This window comes from Schistocerca gregaria, chromosome 4 (assembly GCF_023897955.1).
Source record: "Schistocerca gregaria isolate iqSchGreg1 chromosome 4, iqSchGreg1.2, whole genome shotgun sequence".
Lineage (NCBI taxonomy): Eukaryota > Metazoa > Arthropoda > Insecta > Orthoptera > Acrididae > Schistocerca > Schistocerca gregaria.
This window is the reverse complement of record NC_064923.1, coordinates 368515955-368538121: the sequence shown is the minus strand read 5'-3', so window position 1 is coordinate 368538121 and position 22167 is coordinate 368515955. Positions and strand designations below refer to the sequence as shown.

At 37.6% G+C, this 22167-nt stretch overlaps 1 protein-coding gene across 2 annotated transcripts in view; it reads right to left on the bottom strand.

Moving 5' to 3' along the window:
• Positions 1-646: 646 nt before the first annotated feature.
• LOC126365865 (SPARC-related modular calcium-binding protein 1) overlaps positions 647-22167 on the bottom strand; it is a 710118-nt gene continuing 688597 nt past the window's right edge. For both annotated transcript variants that reach the window (XM_050008539.1, XM_050008540.1), the window contains 6 exons: positions 21837-21962; positions 21166-21276; positions 20986-21082; positions 16214-16298; positions 13184-13349; positions 647-1527 (listed from right to left, as the gene is read on the bottom strand). In XM_050008539.1, the coding sequence (XP_049864496.1) occupies positions 1451-1527; positions 13184-13349; positions 16214-16298; positions 20986-21082; positions 21166-21276; positions 21837-21962 (662 nt within the window). In that variant the 3' untranslated portion in view covers positions 647-1450. The remainder of the gene's footprint in view (positions 1528-13183; positions 13350-16213; positions 16299-20985; positions 21083-21165; positions 21277-21836; positions 21963-22167) is intronic.

Sequence of the window (22167 nt, the reverse complement as noted above, 5' to 3'; positions counted from 1 at the left end):
GTTCCAAGAGCCAGCTTGAAATGGTGACTCTAGGATTATGGTACCATTCCCTATGCATCACTCACATGGGGATCATGAGAATAAGATTAGAATAGTTACTACATGCCTGGAGGCATTCAAACAAACACTCTTCCCATGCTTCATACGTGAATGAAACAGGAAGAAACCCTAATAACTGATACAATGGGACGTACCCTCTGCCATGCGCCATACATGGAAAAGAGGAGGGGGAGGGGGGGGGGAGGAGGAGGAGAAGAAGAGAGGACTGAAGGGCTAAGAATTCCACTGCAACTAACGCAAAGAAAATGAATAAATAATTAAAGTGCAGAATAAAGTAAGCATACTGATCACATTTTTCATGTCTATTGAATACCTACAGCATTAACAATGAAACCTTGAGACAGAAGTGCTACCCTGAAGGTAATTCAAGTTGCACATTTCATTGCTGATGACAGAACATATAAAAGTGATGACAGTATCCTGTCTTCCAGAATTATTGGTTCCTTCCTCATGGAGGAGAGAGTAATAGGTTGGGCAAGTTAACACCAGTCATGTCAAACTGTTTTCTGTCCTTTTTATTAAATTAATGATTTCTGGATATTGAAGGAATCATGATTAAAGAGTAAATAATTCTTGTTATCGTCTGTACTGTTTAAAAATATCAAAAAGTTTTTATTTATTTACATCTAAAATGTAGGGACAGATAATGTTTTGTCACTTTTACATGAATGACTTCATAATCACCATCTTAACTGTTACAATATGTTAAAACTTTTGCATATTACATCACATTTACATCGTAAAATATTAAAGCTGATCATATTTGTGTGGTTCATTGTGAATCTGAAGGAAATAGGAGAAAAAATACAGAAATGAGATCTAATCTTTCACAGAGTGCACATAATTATACTTAAAGACACCAGATGTAATACGTACTTCATTACACTTACAAATGTTGAAAGTGTATGTCAGAATCTGATGAGCTAATGTACACAATGGAAGAAAGAAATTTAGCTATTATAAATAGTTGCTGTTAAACAAAGAATCACAGCATTGTTCATATTTCATTAGTATATGTCTATATTTGACTGAATGCATAGAAAATAAATAATCAACATCTCACTTTAATACACTGCTAAAAAACAGGCATCCTGAGTTTCTTTCATCCACTCTTCAAATCTTCACATTAAACAGTCTTATGTACACACATTATAAAAAAAAAAAAAATCATGGAATATGGCAAGAGAGCTCCGAGTCTTTGTTGCACAGTCAGAGCACCAAACTGTTGCAGCAATTTTTGAGTGTTTCCTGTGCACTTCTTAGTCTTTTCATATTGATGAGCATCTCTCTGCTCTAGTAAATGATGCTGACACCTGATGAACTGAATAATCAGGTTAGCATCAGATTTTAAACACAATATTAGCGATTTCCTTTTTCTCACTAATGGTCATTATTCTTGCTTAAGTAACATCTGTAAAGGGTTTTCTCCTTTTACTCTTCTGAAACTTGATGTCTGCGAAGTCCTTGCTGAAAAAATAAGAAAAATTGTGTAAAGACAAATGGAGAGTAGAAGTGGAAAATAATGATTACACGTTTGGATTGTTAAATTTGCACTCTCATTCAGCTTTAGTGTAACAATGTGTAGCTTTAGTGTCTTATTAATGATAGAATCTATGGAACAAATTTAAGATAATCATAATCCAGCTACAAACATCAATAACAAAGTAATCATTTAAAGGTAACAGTGCAAATAATGGACAGATTTGGCTTTTCTTTCTTTTTACTGCAGCAGGCATGGAAAAAACACTTTGCAGTCAACTAATTGATTTCACAGCCAAGCTAATGGTAGGTCAATGAGAACACAGTAACAGCTTACAATGGGTGTGTGCTATGACTCACTGTGTACAGCTAGAGTAAATAAAGCAAACATTACAGTCTGCAAAATATTGCAACTGTATTTTTCTTGGAATTGTCAACACCCATTCTTCAGTTATAAATGAAACAATTTTCAACTATATTGTTTACATAGTCCTATCTCTGTTTTCATTGTATAAGATTTGTAAAGCTCTTTTACATATTCAAAAACTTTCAAATTTCCATTGTGTTAAATGTTGTATGTGGATCTCTGGCATATCTAATACATGTATAATCCATTTTTCTCTCTGTCATTATCTTTATTTATGACACTGTTTCAGAGAGTAACACCACACTGAATTTTTCTAAGGTATATTATTGAATTACAAAACAAAATCCAGAGTATACAGATAAAATTCCTAAGAAGTGCCAATGAATCTAAAAGAACAAACAGAATCTGTAATGGACTAAATATATACAACATAAAAAAAGTTAGATGAAACTTAGATGATAAAGAAACACCTAAAAAGAATGTATCCTGAAAGAGTACCAGTAAAAATAAATAATTACAAAGCAAATGGAAAACATGTGAGCTGTTACAGGTGGTAAACAGCATAAAAAGGCAGGAGGAGGAGGAGGAGGAGAAGAAGAAGAAGAAGAAGAAGAAGAAGATGAAGAAGACAAAATACTAAAGGTATATAATGAAAATCAGTTCCAACATATTGGTCATATCATTATATAACCTTTGTTATTCCCCAAATAATTTTTTTCACTCCACAGCAAATTGTGTATCAGTTTAAAACTTCCTGTCAAATTAAAACATTATGTCAGACCAGAACTTGAACCTGGAACCTTTGCTTTTCATGGACAAGTGCTCAACTGGCTGTGCTATCCAAGCATGACTCAAACTTACCAGATGCCAAGCTCGTTTTGTTTGCCGGTGATACAAACATTGCAATAAATATCAAATCAAATGCAGTCTTAGAAAGATCAGCTAATAAAATATTTGTGGACATTAATCACTGGTTCCTAGCCAATTCTTTGTCACTAAACTTTGAAAAAACACACTACAGGCAGTTCAGATCATGTAAGGGGTGTCCCACGAGTATATGTCTAATATATGATAAGGAGGTAGAAGAAGTGGACGGTGTTAAAATCTTGGGATTACAGCTTGATAATAAATTCAACTGGGAGGAGCACACCACAGAACTGCTGAAGTGTCTTAACAAATCTCTATCTGCAATGTGAATTGTGTCAGACATAGGTGATATAAAATGAAAAAGCTGGCATACTATGCTTACTTTCATTCCATAGTGTCACAAGGGATTTTTTTTGGGGTAATTCATCAAGCCAAGCCAAAGTTTTCCGGGCATAAAAACGTGCAGTAAGAGTTATATGTGGTGTGAACTCAAGAACTTCCTGCAGAAGCCTGTTTAGGGAACTAGGGATACTAACTACTGCTTCCCAATGTATTTATTGCTTGATGAAATTTGTCATCAAAAATATATCACTTTTTCAAACCAACAGCTCAATTTATGGAATCAATACTAGAAATAAGAATAATCTCCACAAGGATTTAAAATCACTTAGTCTTGTACAAAAAGGTGCACCTTATTCAGGAACATACATTTTCAATAACTTGCCAGCAGCCATAAGAAGCTTAACAACCAATGAAATTCAGTTTAAGAGAAGCCTAAAGGATTTATTGGTGGCCAACTCCTACTCCATTCATGAATTTCTCAGTAAAACCAACTGATTAAACTTCAGCACCATTTCAGTGCAGTAATGTGTTCAAGGTAAGTAAGTATTATAGTAGTTGTATTACACGTTCATTACTTTATAAACAAAATTTATTTTAAATTCAGTGAATTAGTATTTGTAAAATGACTTTCATATAGCGTTCATTAAAAAATGATGATCATTCCACTTGGGACCTGTGAAATGGTACATTAGCTCATTTGTTTTAGTTGTAAATATTTGTCATGTATTGTTGTTTTTCTGACATGTTCTACATCCTGGAGGACCACCTCAAAACAGAGCAATTGGAATGAGAGTAAATCTAATCAAATCTAATCTAACCTGCTCTCACCATTTTATTTATGCATTTATTTGGTCCAAGAATCATTTTTAGTACACTGTTTGTACACATCATACAGGACAAGGGTAAACATAATTAAGTTATGATTACAGTAGTCATTGTGACTATGCAGTGAACACAATCAAAAACGTGTGGTAATATAAATTGACATACTTAATTGCTTCTACATATGATAGCAGTAGTTCTTAAGGAAACTACATGATCAATACAAAGTAAATTTTAGTATGAAGTGACAACACATAATTAACCATGTTTGGTAAATGACGTTTACTTTTATGATGGCCCAGAAATTCAGAGATAGTAGAAGCAGTGTCAAACAAGATCTGTTTAATGTATTTAATGTCAGTAGCATTTTAAGTACTAAGGCACATGGTTATATTATGTAACTAGTATGGTACACTCCTCTTTTGCTTAAGTTTGTACGTACTGTGTTTATGTGTAGGTTGATTCTGCCTAGTTTCATATGCATGTATATCATAGTTATGTATAAAGATTTTTTAAGATGCTCACTTTTGTTTCAAAATGGGTCTACAGGAATCACTGCCTTTAACTTTCTTTATCACTGTAATAATCTTTTTATGTATTTCAATTAATTGTGGAATTCCCCCAGAAATTATTCTGCATGTCAGTAGTGACTCTATATTGCCATGGTAAACTGTCATCACTGATAAGCATTTGGAGTTGGAGTGAGAAACCTAATAGCATACATAAGTATATTCCATTTTTTAAATGTTGTGGCAAAGTTCTTGTGGAATGCAAGTACTTTACAATTAAAAGAGATAATGTTGATGCCACCTCCCTATACACCAAAATCCCTCCTGCTCAAGGCCTTGCCACTATCAAACGCTACCTCTCCCAATATCCTTCAGATGCCAAACCCACCACCTTATTCTTTATACGCCTTAACTGTACCCTGGCCCACATCTATTCTTTCTAAGAAGGGAAAGTTTACACACAAACATGTGGCACAGCCATGGCCACCAACCTGTTTATAGGCCATCTAGAGGAAACTACCTTAGCCTTCCAGAACTCCTAACCCCTAGTCTGGTTCAGGTTTATTGATGATATCTTCACGATCTGGACTCTGGGCCAAGACACCCTATCCACAATCCTTCACAACCTGAACATCTTTTTTCACATGTGCTGCACCCTGTCTTCCTCCACCCATCAAGTCACCTTGCTGGACGTTAACCTCCACCTCTGATGGTTCCATCCACACATCTGCCCACATTAAACCCACTAACCATCAACAGTACCTGCTTTTTGATAGCTGCTATCCCTTCCGCACCAAAAAATCCTTCCCATACATCCTAACCACCTGTGGATGATGCATTAGCAATGCTGATAACTTCCTTGCCCAGTATGTGGAAGGCCTAACAAAGGCCTCCAGACAGGCAATGCCACTCAAACCTAGTCCAAAAATGGATTTCCTGTACCATATCGTTACATACTCAGACTCCTCCTACAACCCTGAAGTATCAGCTAGAAAGGATTGGCCCTCTGTGATCCAATATCACCTGGGACTAGTACCACTGAACCATATTCTTTGCCATTGATTATCTCATTTTGCACTGAAATGAGGGGCATCCTATCCAATATCCTTCTGAACCTTCCTAAAGTGGTGTTCTGTCGCCATCCCAATCTACACAACATCCTAGTCCATCTCTATGCCACTCCAATTTTTGCATTCCCAACCCCCTTGTCACAAGCACCTGCCCAATCCACTCATCCAGGACTTCCTACTCCACTCCTTTCACAGGCTTACTTTACCCAATCAGAGGCCAAGTCACCTGTGAAAGCAGCCATGTCATATACCAATTCTGCTGCAAACACTGTACAGGCTTTTATGTTGATATGACAACCAACTAGCCATCCACCAAGATAAATGGCCAATGCCAAACTGCTGCCAAGACAGACAAACTGCTGCCAAAACCAAAATGTCAACCCAGTGGCACCACATTCAGTTGAGTACAACATGCTTAATTACAATGACTGCTTTACAACCCAAGCCAAGTGGATCCTTCCCCCCACCACCAGTGTCACTGAACTACACAGATAGGAGTTATCCTTGCAACACATTCTCCACTCCTGTAATTATTCTGGTCTCAATCTAAGGTAATACACTGTCCCTGCACTCTCCACCCAACAGTTTCCACTTCCTCCATCCTGTCACCTCCTCCGAGTACCTGTACCAATGTCACCTTTAGCATGTGCTGCTTACCACCAGCTCCTACAACCGTGCTAGCCCATGTATCTGCCAGCCTGCCCTCCCGCGTTCCTAGCCAGCAAACCGGCCACCTCTCTGAGCTGCTAGCCACCCATCCCCTGTGTCGGCCCCTGCATGTCACCTCATCTCCCTCCACCCAACCCATGCAACACTAGTCGCCCGCCGCCCGCCCGCCCCCTCCCCGCCCCCTCTCAATAATCATTTCACCTGCTGAAAAATAGAATTATCACAGTTAGTCTAGCTGACACCATGTAGGAGCTTATCCCAAAATTGAATCTTGTGGGAGTCCATACTGGATTGTTTGGTTATTACTGAAAAAAACTAGAATTTGTGTGTGTTTCATTATCATTGCATTTTACAATTGTTGAAGCACAATTCCATAATTACTGAACTTATGCAACAGAATGTCACAATCAGTAACATCAAAGGCTTTACCAGGATAAAGAATTATTCCAGGAAACAGTGGATGAGCAGTGCCCTGAAAAATGGCACCACCATACAACTGCATGAAAGGTAAAATGATAGGACACAGGAAGTCTGATTTGCCATTGTGCCATCTGAGTTCCCCTAATCACTACCAGCTGTGACCTGAAGTCATACCTGATGGCTCCCCACACCACGACATCAGAAGTAACAATGCAGTCTCTCTCCAAAACATTTGAATATCTGGACCTCTCCACAGATCAGTGCCATGCCTGCTGATGGTCACCTGAGTTATTGTCGAAATGTAATTCTTTGCTAAACACAAAGTGACATTGTTCATCAACAGTCCATGGTTCCCAGCCATGACACCAGCCCAAATACAGCTGTTTGTCTTGTGATGTTAACAGCAGCCTCAGCATGAGCCAGTATTTCACTAGTACAACTGTTGCTAGTCTCCAACCAATGATGTGGGATGACACAGAATGTATTAGTGAGGCCATTGCTTGTTTTCAAATGGCTGTCACAGCTGTGAAGGAATTACGATGTGCTTGGTGCACAATAAAGTGATCCTCCATTGTGGTGGTCAAACACGATTGCTGGGAACCTTCACAATGAGTGTGCCCGCCCTCACTTTTCCCTTTTCCATACAGCCCCACTGTCACTTCTGAATGCCCCACAAATCTGGATATTACACAATTTGAACAGATGGTCAAATGGAGACTTACAATGATGTCCCTTCCAAAATGTCAGATGCTGATAATGCTGTTCCACACATGTACATGGCATCTCTGTGTCCTTCACAGTGACCACTCGGCATCTTGTGCCGTTTATGGCCCTTATATATAGCATCAAGCCTTATAACAGTAGCATTCTCTGGTGGCTGTTATATTTGTCACAGAGAATCACATCTCTAATCACTTACATATTTGCCAATGGTGTATACATGAATGATGTTACACTGACAATTGACATCCGACTACGTCTTCTGGATGCTTCATTTCTATTGTCAAGCAGAGAGGCAGAGCGAGCGAGTGAGCGAGATGAAAGAAGAAAATATTTATGTAGCTACATGCTAACCATTTACCAGGCACTTGAGTGCGATTTGCAGAGTATCCATGTAGATATTCACATTTTCCTCCTGCACATTCAACTAGTAATTCATCAGAAAGCAGAGATGATAATGACCAACCAAGAGTTTCTTCTGACCACAATGATGCTGTAACTTGAGTGTATAGATTGCTTTGCAAAATGCAAGTATTGGTACTCTTTCAGAGGGAGTACTGTGTGGTGATAAGGTTAGCATCAGAATGAAAGGAAAGCTTTACAAGTCTGTGGTGAGACCTGTGATTCTGTATAGTGCAGAAATGTAGCCAAGTACGAAAGCCCAAAAGAAAAAGATGGAAGTGGCAGAAATGAGTATGTTAAGGTGGATGAGTGGTGTGACACAAAAGGATAGACCAAGGAATGAGTACATTGAGGCAACAGTGAAAGTAGGGCCCATAGGGAAGAAGATCAAAGAAAGTAGGCTAAGATGGTATGGGCATATGCAGAGAAGAGGGGAGTACTATGTAGGGAGAAGAATTGAAGACCTAGAAATCAAAGGACCAAGGAGAAGAGGAAGACCAAAACTGAGATGGAAGGACAAGGCAGCTGGGGACCTACGGGAGAATGGATGGCTCAGAGAAGAAGCATTGGATAGACAAGGTCCAACAAAGCAACATCCACCCCACATGGTGTGGGAAAAGGCTGAGATGATGATGATGACGACTATGATGTTGATGATGGAGTATGTGTGTTGATTTTCTCTCTTAATGTCCCAATTTTTAGAAGTGCTACAGTAAAAAATATTGGAATGAGGGCTGATATTGGTCAACAAGAGTTTGGGACTGATGGACCAGCACAGACATGCATTTCTCCTACAAACTCTGCAGGAAGGAACAGTCAGCAAAATGTTATTCGAGAGATTGCTGGACCTATACAGTATGCAAAGCACACTGTTAGGGAAGGCACCTCAGCTAGTGCCCTTCATCTATTAATTATTGAAAATATGTTGTGCATGGTGAAAAAATTCTCTGAAACAGAAGTATGCATTGTACGCAACAATAATTTGTGGAACTTGAATTTAGAGGAGTTGGAAGCATTTATTAGCCATACTGTATGCTCAAGGTATGTATGGTGCATAGGTTCTTTGTGTGAGAAATTTGTGGAGCCATGAGTGGGTTCTGCCATTTTTACTCAAACAACAGCAAAATAGTTTTTTAACGGTGTAAAGAAGCAGACAAATTTTGTTTGGCATCTGAAATCTAGCACATGTTTAAAGTTTACTGCATTGCATGTTACAAACCCACTGAATTCTTAACTGTGGATGAGCAGTTATATTTGATGAAATGCTGATGTCCATTCACTCAATAAATGAGGAGCAAACATGATAAGTATGGCATAAAGTATTGGTTGCTCACAGACACTAAAGTTAGGTATGTTCTAAATGGTTTTCCTTATTTGGGAAAAGGCAAGACCTGTGAATACTAGCCTGGGAGAACAGAACACTACTTCTCATGTAACCTTACTTATGAAAGGTGAGAAATATTACAACAGACAGCTTCTTCACTTCTCTAAAGTTGGTAAAAAGGCTGGAACAGAGGGCTACAAGCATTGAGGGCAATTTGAACAGGAGTACAAGGAAAGTGCCACCGTCTGTGAGTAAAGGACAAGGCGTACTTTATTTAAGTGTTGTTTATAAGGCTGATGACATTTCTGTAATATCTTACCAAGGAAAGAGTTAGAAAAATGTGCTTATTCTTATTTCTGTGCACTCCAGTGTAACAAACAATGACGCTGCAGAAACAAACACTCCACAGTCAGTCAGTTTATATAATAACACTGAATTCAGCATAAAGAGGTATGATGAGGTGATGGCCAGGACATTTCTATATCACTCTGAATCTGGCTATGATCAATGCTCACACCCTTCACGAGTTGATAATGGATTCTATCATCTCTTGATTGTCTTTTATAATGAAGGCTGTAGAAGAATTAGTGGTACAAGACAAATTCTCACTCTCGACAACTCCAGACTTCATCTACTTTGATAGCTGACAGAGGAGGAGGAGGAGGAGGAGGAGGAGGAGCATGAAGAGGAACATCTAAGCAAACTAAATGAAAACTTTGCCAGGTTGGATTGTGCAACATAAAAAGCTGGATGTGTGTGTTTTATGTGTGAAAAAATAGCACATGGTTCATGTCTAATTAAACAGATGTGTAAAAAGCACACCGGAGTAGCTTAGTAAAACAGTACTTACTTGTTCTGGATAAAAGTATATAGCTAAGAAATCCTCTTACAACATTTGACATCTATGTTATATTATGTAAAACACAAACATTGAAAATGTAAGCAATTTTATGTAACAGTAAAAACATTATTAATGAGAAATATGAAATATCATTACATTTTCTAAAATAAAGTTTTTAAAAATGTGATAAAAACCTTAGCGGTCAGTTGACCTTCCATGGTTGTTCTTTTGGATAGATCCATGGTTGTTCTTTTGGATAGATCTAAGCTGGGCATTATGGTGTTAAAAGAGATGCCTACAAATTTTAAGTGAGTGAACCCCACATATAATTCTAATTACTTTCTTTTGTGCAACAAATAGTTTTTGCCTAATCAAGGTGTTATCTGGCAAGACATCAGTGAATGACTCCTGTATCCCCAAAGTCAACAATTATTCTTACAGCTAAAGTAGCTAAACCTAATGTTTTAGCTGGTCTGTATTTTTGGATTTTCTACTTTAAGTTTTCATTAACATGTATTGCAACAGACTGGAGCTGCTGTGAGCTGTGCAACTTGCCTTATGTGCATGCATCATTTTCACTCTCTATAAGAAACAGAACTAGTATGTGAGAACTGTGGTATGGAAGGCAAATGGTCGACTTAAGTTTATTGGGAAAATTTTAGGCGAGAGTGGTTCACCTGTAAAGGAGATCGCATATAGGAAACTGGTGTGAGCTGTTCTTGAGTACTATTCGAATGTTTGGGATCCATACCAGGTTGGACTGAAGGATGACTTTGAATCAATTCAGAGGCAAGGCTGCTAAATTTGTTACCAGTAAGTTTGAACAACATGTAAGTGTTAGAGAGATGTTTCATGAACACAAATAAGAATCCCTAGAGGGAAGGTAATGTTCTTTTTGAGATACACTCTTGAGAAAATTTAGAGAACTGGCATTTGAAGCTGACTGCCAAATGAGTCTACTGGCGCCAACATAAATTGTGCACAAGGACCATGAAGATAAGATACGAGAAATTAGGGCTCATGTGGAGGCATACAGACAGTCTTCTTTCCCTCACTCTATTTGTGAGCGGAACAGGATAGGAAATGCTTAGTAGTGTTGCAGTGTGTCCTTCACTATGCTCCATACAGTGGTTTGTGGAATATCTATGTAGATTTAAGTTGATGACAGTTGCTGTGATCATGCCTATATAAGTGGGAAACAGTGCCAGGCCTGGCATTCAGAAGTTATTTACTCCTGGCAACGATGGCACAGAGAGCCATCATAAGCTTGAGTGTTTTATTCAAAATGATGTGACCCAAAAACCCACAAGACTTTATGCATACCCAAAACTCAGAATTTCCTACCCTGTTCATCATTTCTTGTTAGTGTACCAAGTTAATAGGTAGTGGAATATTTTTCACTGTGCTAAACTAGATGATCTATGCTTTCTTAAAATTTAAAGCACTGGCAGGCCAGATGTGACCTTCAATTGGTTTCATTAGGGCCTGCAGAAGAAATCTGTGGGCAAGGGAGAGAGATGCACATATTGCCCCCCGCCCAGAATGAATTTTTGGATATTGCTGTGGGCACTCAGCTCTCTTTCATTTAGCAGCTCATGATGCATACCAATGAATTTTGGGTTTCTCTCTTCTATGCAATGCCATTTTGACCCCACTGCATCTGAACAGCGAAGAGAAATATGTTCCTAGTCAGAGAGCGAAGTTATGTGCATGTGAAGACTATGAGAAACAGCTCACTACCTTGAAGAGGTGTGGGAAGTAGTTTGCTCTCTGGATCAGTGCCGTCGACACACACGTTATTTAGTGCTAACTATCTTCATCTGCACTACACATTGATAGATTGCAAACTTTGGTTGTAGGCAAAACTGGCATGAAAATGACTTAGTAGTTGTGAAATATGGTAATTTGAACATGGGGTCATAACTTCATTAACAAACTAGTTATTTGCTGTCAATTCACTTGTAAAGTTCTATGTTACTTGTTTGTTAGTTTTACAAGTCTTTCCACGCACCTTTACTGATTTTATTCACAAAATTACTTGGAGTTAAGAAGAGAAAAAGAGATTCTGAATGTCACTAGTTCCAGGTGAAATGGACAGAGAATTATTTCTTGATCATGTACAAAGATGTTGTGTAGTGAATAACTCTCTCTTTTGAAGGAATATAGTATAAAAAGGCATTGTTCTACAAAATACACTGCTCAAAAACAGCCTAAAAACAACTGTGGGGAGACAAAATTAAAACAACAATTTCCATTTTGGATAAAAAGTTTGAGATTTTCTTTGTATAATAAATTCTTGTTCTCTTGAAAATAAAATGTATTCAGAGTATAATTTATTGTGTTGGCAAGCTGGAAAGCTTAGCACCAAGCCATGGACACAATAGTTTTTTCTTTATGTGCTAGGAGTGCCACTGTTGGGTCACATGGCAAAGTAACCTGCTAGCTTATGTAAGTATGTGAATCAAGCCCACAAGCCACCAAAGGTTGCCCATGGCTAGTTGTGCAAAACCAGTCAATAATTTTCATAAATAATCAAGTCCTCTTGAGGACAGAAATTCTCCACTGCAGTCTGGCTTTAACTATTTTCTTTAGCTACATTGGATTATTCACACCACTCCCAATAATGTTAAAAAAAAAATCAGTACATTCATATGCCAGAAGAGTGAAAAGGATACTAGTGACAAACAGATTTCAAGTAAAACTAGCTCTTTACTGTAGAAAAAGTATGCAACAAATTGTGACTACTGCTTTTCAATTTCTGGAGTATGATGCTGGATCCATGTTTCACAACCAGTAACAATACGTACCAAGAATGATTATATTGAGCCAAAATGGATATGAATGTCTTGACACTTGACCTTGAGTCTGTCACTAAATGCCCATTGTGTACACAATTAGTGGTCCTTGAGAACATCTGAATCAGTGATTGGATAAATCTGATGCTGGCATTCTATTTTACAGCCAAAGTTGCCACTGAAATACACAGATTTTCAAAAACTGTGGTGTTACTGTGTTCAATATTTATACCAGAAAGAGCTGTAATGGGAAAACTGGAATGCAGTGCACCAATGAATGTCATATCAATTTTTGTCTCTCTTTATCCTGTCCCACACCTTCGTTTGCTGATGTGTAAATGCATACTCAAACATTGTAGTATCCTCTCATGGGATGTTCGAGTGTTCACATCATGTAATGTTGCCAATTTACTGATACTTTATGACTCACCATCTCTTGACTGAACTGGATTGTTGGATTTGAAAAATTGATACTATAAAGGAAGAAATAACTTACAAATGCTTTCTTCACTGCTGCTTAAACAGTTCAGCCACTCTGTCAGACTGATTTTCCTATCAAGATTGATGTCGCAGTATCGTGGAAATCTTTTACCACATTTCCGCAACAGCTTGTTGGCAGTTACCATTGTTCGGAAGTGTTTCCACTCCTTTCTCTCTAGGACCTGTTTTAAAAAGGGAAAAAGAACACCATTAAATTATACCATTTCAAAATTTATTTTTTCTAGATCTAGCCTTCAACATTAGGAAACCAAAAAATTTATCTCAAGTAAGTTGTAATTACTTAGGTGAAGACATCTGTGTAAATAAGTGTGCTTGTGTATTTTTCTAACTCCTTTTAAATTTATTCTGTACACTACTTATTGCTGCCATTTAACAAGAAAGTTAAATGCTGACCAATTTTCAATTCATTCATGTGAAGTAATTGGCCATTAAAGGCAACACTATACTTCTTCAAAGTTTTGCTTCTAAGAATTCTACAAGAATGTGACCCACGTGCCACAGAAATTATATATATATATATATATATATATAGAGAGAGAGAGAGAGAGAGAGAGAGAGAGAGGGGGGGGGGGAGGGGGGCAGGGGGAGGGGTGCATCCCTTCCAGTGACCTTTCAAGGACACTTAGAATCAGATACTGTATACTCGAGATTGAAGCTTTTTCACTAGGCATTGACCTCTTCTGGAAAAACAATTTTCATCTACATTTATACTTTGGATAAAAATTCACAGCAAATTATTATAGATAAATATACTTCTGCATCAGCATTCTTAAATCTGTGAACATTATTCAAGTCCAGTTGATGATTACAGAAATTATTAAAATTTGTTAATGGGAAGTCAGAGAATATAGATAATAAAAGGAGTAAAGGTGACAACTCACCATGTACTCAAAGCATTAAGAGGTTGATAAACTAATGCACAAGACTGGAAACACTGTTAAGCATTCAACGTCCTCCTCCAAATATAACTAGTACAGGTTGATAACATTGTACTGGCACTGCAGCTTGACTGGTGTGAAGGTTTGTAGTAAGTGGACTGAGCAAGGGAAAATAGAGGCAGAAATGGTTATGGAGAGTGGAATGAATGAATGAATGAATGAATGAATGAATGAATGAAGGCTAACTGGTGAGAGGCGAAACCAGTAATTCCACTGGCTAGGGATATCACACTGGTGAGCTTTGTCTGGTGAAGGCAAATGGATTTCTGTTGGATGTACAATGGCATGAACGAGTGAACTGGAAAGGGGAGATAGAACAGATGAAGAATGAGAAAGCAGAAATGAAGATATGAGTGTAGAATGAGTGAGTGGGTATAATGGAGACAGTGTTGGAGATGAGTGTGGAGTGGTAGCTAGCAAAGGTTGAGGCTAGGAGGATTTCTGGGTAGAAGTATGTGTTGTAAGGAAAATCCCATTTATGTAGTTCAGAGAAGCTGATATAAAGGAGAGCGTTTGGGATCCCGATGGCGTAGTTTGTGAAGCAGCTGTTGAAGTTGAGCTGTTGGGTTCAGGAGCATGTTCTGCCAATGGATGGTCAACTCTGCTCCTGGTCTCAATTTGGTGGTGACCATTCCTCCTGGTGGACAGTCGATTGGTGGGCATGTTCATGTACAAGACTGTGCAGAAATTACAGCAGAGCTGGTATATGATACGATTGTTTTCCCTGAAAGCCCTGCCCCTGAATGGGTCTGGAGGATGACATGCTGTGAGAGTGCAAAGGGGAGGTACCTGGATCTTTCATGTTACAAGTGTTTAGGTGTAGGTGTGGCTGAAAGTTAAAAGAGTGTATTTCACACCTTGGGTTAGCACCAGAATGCCACTTTGAGAGGGTTGAGGATGACTGATTAGTATGTTCCTCATTGCTAGACTTAATCCTTCCCACTGCTTTGATTATTGTTTCATTTTAAAATGCAACAGTGGACCTAAGTGGTGCCCACTGTAACAGATTGCTGTACAAAATACTTACGATTCTTTTTAAAATGTTGGAGCAGTATCAAGTAATTTATCTTAGCATTTGTTGTTGCTCAGCACACAAAATGAGATCCTATCTTGCTCAGAATGACCTCTTAGCCTGTTGACACTTTTCTGATATGGTGTCAGCTATTTCATATATTTTTAATTATTGACCATCCAGATCATATTGTGGACTTTCTGACTGTTTTCATCTCTGGTTGCAGTTTTGGAATGTCATTCAAGATAATCATGTTTGAAGGATCAGGCTACTTATTCTTGATCTTCACCTACATTTCATCGTTTAGGCACTAAGCCTATTCCACCTTCATGGATTGTCTCATACTACTGCCAGTTTGTAAGCTGAGGCTAGATTGGGAAGTTGTTTACTGTCCATTCTTCATACATGTTCATACCAGGTGTTGCAATATTTGGTTATTCTGTTTTCAGTTGGATCTGCTCGTGGTTCTTGACACACTAGTCTGTTATACACCTTATGAACCTTAAATGGCTTAATAAGTTTCCATTGACAGTAAAATGTTTGAAACAATTTTATGATGCTACACAATATCTAGTTCATCAATTAAAGTTAAACATACACAACAGTACTTTGGAAAGCTGTACACAAAATATTTTGCAGATAGCACTAAAAATGACACACATTATTGTGTGACATGTACCATCACTATAGAAAATAAACTTCATTAATACTGTTTTCATCTCTGTTCCAGACTAAGAAATATTCTCCTTTTCATTCAAAGTGCATGACTATTTGATGCAAACTGGTATAAATAACAATTGCCAATAAAAGCTCGTTGTGGAACAAATAACCAAAAATTTAAGATAAATCAAAATATAGAAACATAATTACGAAGTGAGAAGGTTTCAAGAGAAAATGTATCAAGAACACAAACCAAGAAGAAAATGAGTAGCAGAAGAGAAGGCAGTTTAGTATTGGAGGAAACAAAGTTGAATAAGCAGCTTACACCTAGTCCTTAGTTGACCTGTAAGAGAAAAGGGGGAAAAAAGCCAGATGTATGAATTATGAGTTTGTAACGATTTAAATGTATACTTACCTTGCTTTTATTCTTATCAAGTGCATTGAAATTCCACACGGCAATTTCCTCTTCTGGTGATGATGGTAGCAAGGGTCGAGATTGGCTGCAGAACAAAAATAAATCTTCAGCCTTATCACCCCACTTAAATTTCCATCCCCCTATACTCTTACTACCACTTTATTAGTTGAGCCATGTTATCCACATATGATGTTTTTCTGGTTTGATTACTTGAATATTTTCTGTTTAATTTCTCAGTAGTCATAGGTACCATAAAAAGTATAAAACTGATTTATAATAGGCACAAAGTCAAAGGTAAAATTGTTAGCTTGTTCTAGAAACATTTTAGAAAGTAATTCTTTCTGGAGCTTTTAAGAACATTGATACATTATTTAACTCTCATGGATAAGTATACCCTACTTTTTTTTAAAAAGGCAGTGTGCCTTTTAAGCTTACAACTCAAAGAGTTATCTACAGCAGGTGCAGAGTGATTGGTTAATGAGACATATGTAGATAAACAGGGGTATTTGTGAGAAAGCCCAGTCTTAAGTGACTCAATTTAAAACATGTTTGTAAAGGTTTGAAGTTCAGATTAATCCAATGAAATTTTTAAAGAGGGAACTTTATAAGCCCCCATTTCCTAAAGATCTGCATATTCACGTTTATAGGAAATAATGATTTGGATGCATTTTTCAGGAAGGGGCCAGTTTACTTATACATGCTTTATTAGTTCAAACTCACCATTTTTGAAAACCCTTATTTACATTTATGCACTATAAGACACATTGGAGTGTGTGGATGGAGAATACATTGTGTACCAAAGTCAAGCCACTACTCACCCCTACCCTTTTCTTGTTGATTTGTAAATAGTATATCACATAAATGACTGGCAGTAAACCTGTCAAGTGCTCAATTTTACCATCATGCCCATTTGAAGACATATGTATGGAAGGAAGTAACAAAATAAATGTTTGAAATACCATGCAATTAAACTTTGTACCACGATGTTGTGTACATGGCAATGCATTGATGATTGGTGTTAATTCTGTATGGTGTGAAGTCACTACCTACTGCAATTAGAGCCCCTAAACATCATGGCATGGAATCACAGAGGATATGAACATGTCCTTTTATATGGTTTGTTTACAAGCTGACAAACATCAATAGTGGTTGCTGGATGACAAGCTGTATCTTTCTGACCAACCATACGCCAGACATGTTTTGTGTAGCGCACATCATACTGAATGGGTAGACCCGGGGGAGTGGCACGCATTTTCTTAAGATAGTTTGCATATCCCTTGCAAAATGTGGGAGGGTATGATTCTGCTGAAATCTGGAATCTGATGTTTCCTGAAGGAGTGCAAGTTCCTAGGCCTTTAAAATCTCCCTCATTTATTACTTGCTGTTCAGATTATAGGTTGGCATATTGTGATCACCATTATTGAATTTAAATTGTGTGTAGCAATTGCTGTAATGCAGGTTCAAACAGGGTTCATCTGAAATCATTGCATTTCATCACTCAGTGTGATAGTGATGGTATTCAAGTACCTACTGCAGTCAGAGGCCCTCATAGCTTCTGGACAATGGAAGCCAATGCTTTGGAGTTCGTCATCAAACAAGTCAACACCAGAGGTTGCCAAACTGTTGGCACAGACAGGTCAATACCAATCACAGTATTCCAAGTTGAGGTAACATTCTTAATCAAGCTGTGAGAGTCAGTACAGCCCTGTAGATAAGATGGCAGCCATCCCATCTTGTGGTCACATTTGTGTACTCATTTGTTGGAGACTGTTCATTGTCTCTTGAATTTACACATCATCTAATATTACACCTTTTGATATTATTGTTGCATACTGACACTTGGTCTCATTTTTACCCTTGGTTTGATGGCAATTTCACTGAGCAAGTTTGGCATAATACTGAATATCCGAGCATGTGCTCTGCCTCTTATGACTTGACACTGATGGGACATTAAAATCCTAATCTTGTCTTTTATACTAGTATGTTTCAGCTCAAATCCTTCTGAACACATACTCACAAATATTTCATGATAAGACTCCAGACATCTAGGTAAGTGAATAAGCCTTGATATTAACCATGCATCTACTCCAGACATTTAGGTAACCAACAGGCTTTCATATACACCCTTCACATATAGTTCACATATAGAAGTACAATCTACCTCCTGTATCTAAAAGTTTTAGTAAGACACATTTTTAAACTATGGTATTATTGTAATATGAAGTACTAGTGAACCTGACAATACTTTGCCATTACTAAATATGTATGGGAATTGGATATATATCCTACCCTAAACTCCCTCCCCCCCTCCTCTGACCTTGAGTCTTATTTATTGTTACTACAAATGAAACCTTCATTGGGAACTGAAGTCACTTAAAATGAATGGCTAAATTTGTTGTGACCATTGGTATACAGGGTATGAGAGAGACCTCTCCACCTACTGAACCTGAGAGGATGTTGTGGTCTTCAGTCCAGAGACTGCTTTGATGCAGCTCTATATGCTACTCTATCCTGTGCCAGCTTCTTCATCTCCCAGTATCTACTGCAACCTACATCTTCCTGAATCTGCTTGTGTATTCATCCCTTGGTCTCCCTCTACGATTTTTACCTTCCACACTGGCATCCAATACTCAATTTGTGATCCCTTGATGCCTCAGAATGTGTCCTTCCAACCAATCCCTTCTTCTAGTCAAGTTGGGCCACAAATCTCTCTTCTCCCCAATTCTATTTAATACCTCTTCAGTAGTTATGTGACCTACCCATCTAATCTTCAGCATTCTTCTGTAGCACCACATTTTGAAAACTTCTATTCTCTTCTTGTCCAAGCTATTTATCGCCTGTATTTCACTTCCACACATGGCTACACTCCATACAGATACTTTCACAAGTGACTTCCTGTCACTTAAATCTATACTCGATGTTAACAAATTTCTCTTCTTCAAAAATGCCTTCCTTGCCATTATCACTCTACATTTTACATCCTCTCTACTTAAACAAACAGTTATTTTGCTCCACAAATAGCAAAACTCATCTACTACTTTAAGTGTCTCATTTCCTAATCTAATTCCTGCAGCATCGCCCGATTTAATTTGACAGGCTAAAACCCTGTCTCACTCGCTTCCCAACCGCTGCTTCCCTTTCATGTCCCTCAACTCTAATAACTGCCATCTGGTTTCTGTACAAATTGTAAATAGTCTTTCGCTCCCTGTATTTTACCCCTGATGCCTTCAGAATTTGAAAGAGAGTATTCCAGTCAACATTGTCAAAAGCTTTCTCTAAGTCTACAAATGCTAGAAACGTAGGTTTGCTTTTCCTTAATCTATTTTCTAAGATAAGTCATAAGGTCAGTATTGCCTCACATGTTCCAATATTTCTACAGAATCCAAACTGATCTTCCCCGAGGTCAGCCTCTACCAGTTTTTTCATTCGTCTGTAAAGAATTCATGTTAGTATTTTGCAGCTGTGGCTTATTAAACTGATAGTTCGGTAATTTTTACATCTGTCAACACCTGCTTTCTTTGGGATTATTATATTCTTTTTGAAGTCTGAGGGTATTTTGCCTGTCACATCCCCTTCAATTATCACCTTTTTGCAGTTTCTTCAGTTTTAATCTACAGTTCATAACCAATAGATTGTGGTCAGAGTCCACATCTGCCCCCGGAAATGTCTTACAATTTAAAACCTGATTCCTAAATCTCTGTCTTAACATTACACAATCTACCTGAAACCTTCCAGTATCTCCAGGCCTCTACCATGTATACAACTTTCTTTCACGATTCTTGAACCAAGTATTAGCTATGATTATGTTGTGCTCCGTGCAAAATTCTATCAGGCAGCTTCCTCTTTCATTTCTTACCCCCATCCCATATTCACCTACTACATTTCCTTCTCTTCCTTTTTCTACTTTCGAATTCCAATCCCACATGACTATTAAATTTTCATCTCCCTTCACTATTTGAATAATTTCTTTTATCTCATCATACATTTCATCGATCTCTTCATCTGCGGAGCTAATTGGCATATAAACTTGTACTACTGTGGTAAGCATGGGCTTTGTATCTATCTTGGCCACAATAATGCGTTCACTATGCTGTTTGTAGTAGCTTACCCGCACTCCTATTTTTTATTCATTATTAAACCTACTCCTGCAATACCCCTACTCGATGTTGTATTTATAACCCTGTATTCACCTGACCAGAAGTCTTGTTCCTCCTGCCACTGAACTTCACTAATTCCCACTATATCTAACGTTAACCTATCCATTTCTCTTTTTAAATTTTCTAACCTACTTGCTGGATTAAGGGATCTGACATTCCATGCCCCAATTCGTAGAACACCAGTTATCTTGTTCCAATACTTTGTGTCAGTTGTGTAGCGGGAAACTTTAGACAATTCATTATTCTTTTTATTATGAGGACATACATAATTGATATGGTACTTAAAAAAGCTTTCAGTCAAAGGTACTTACAATTTAACTTTACTTTGTTATTTGAATGCTCTTTAATTTCTGTAAATGCTAGATTCTATAGATAACTACTTACATTCATAATTGAACCAAAAATAATATTTATAAATCATTAGAGTGTGGCTGCCTTAGGCTTTACACAGGTCATTTTTCATTTAAAATATACTGATAGGACAACAAATTATTTCCTTTGTCATTTAATTTTCTAACCCTTACAAAAAGAGTAAACAACTGGGGGATGCATTAGGAAACACTCTCTATCTGCTGAACATAGTCAGGCAATATAATAAGATGTGTTGTTTATTACCTTTCCTGACTGGTCCTGTTCCTTGCAGATATCATTTTCTTTGACATCATGTCCATAAGCTCTTTAAGGAACAACTGCTTACGGGGCTCAGAACAACCTAAATCGAAGTACACAAATTTTAAAATTACTTGTGAAACACATTGAACTTATTCTATTTATGCCTCACTCTAACATCATTACCATTCATTGGCCTCCTTGGAGCAGGAACTGCATCGCATTTTGGTATCTGATCTTTCACAGGTGTCCCTGGTATTGGCTTGCCGCTGTCTTCATGAACACACCAACAATAACCTGCATATGGTATCATAATTAACAACATGAAAGATGTCACATTCTGTGTGAAATAGTTAATTGAATATGACAATACAACACTACCTATCAATCAGAACCTTTATTTTCACCATCTACAAATGTATATACATATTGGGTAGGATACAATATTGTATTATATTTTTATTTATATTTATTCCTGAAAATGGTTTTGTATTCCTGTGATGTCATGTTCCAGTTGTTTTGTTAGGTTTTAATGGTCCTCATCATGCAGTACATTTCCTTATCATTTTCTAACTTGTGTCTTTGCTGCCGAACTGTTCCTTTCTAACTTTGTCTGTTGTCTGTGAGGGCCACAATTAAGTTTTACCCACAATAATTTTTTGGTGGCTAAAGGGAAGTTTAAAAAAGTACTGAAGTGACTTTATAATAACAGGAATACCCTATATAAGCTGAAGAATAATGCTTTTATTATTTACAGACTTTTCAGCAGACTTATTTAACTAGAAAAAAGTATTATACAAAATTAATTCTTATCTCCACATTTTAAAGCATCAAGAAAAATATGAATATAAGCAAACCTGTTGAATTGTAGCATTGTATTTTCTGAAAGCGCCCATCAGGAGTGCACTCTGGCACATACAGTTTATCACTGCCAGCTTTCTGTTCTTCCAATACTGACCGCCTGTCAGACAGACAATCATTAGCTGAAAAAGAGGCAAATATTAGTAACATAAAATTGATACAAAAAAGTAGTCTGTAACAATTAAATTCATGATCCAACAATGGATAATCCAGGATGGCATGCAACAGTATTAGAGAAGGAAAGTTGCTATTCACCATATAGTGGAGATGCTGAGTCGTGATAGGCACTGCCCCCCACCCCACCCCAGCTTCCTCCTTACCACCACC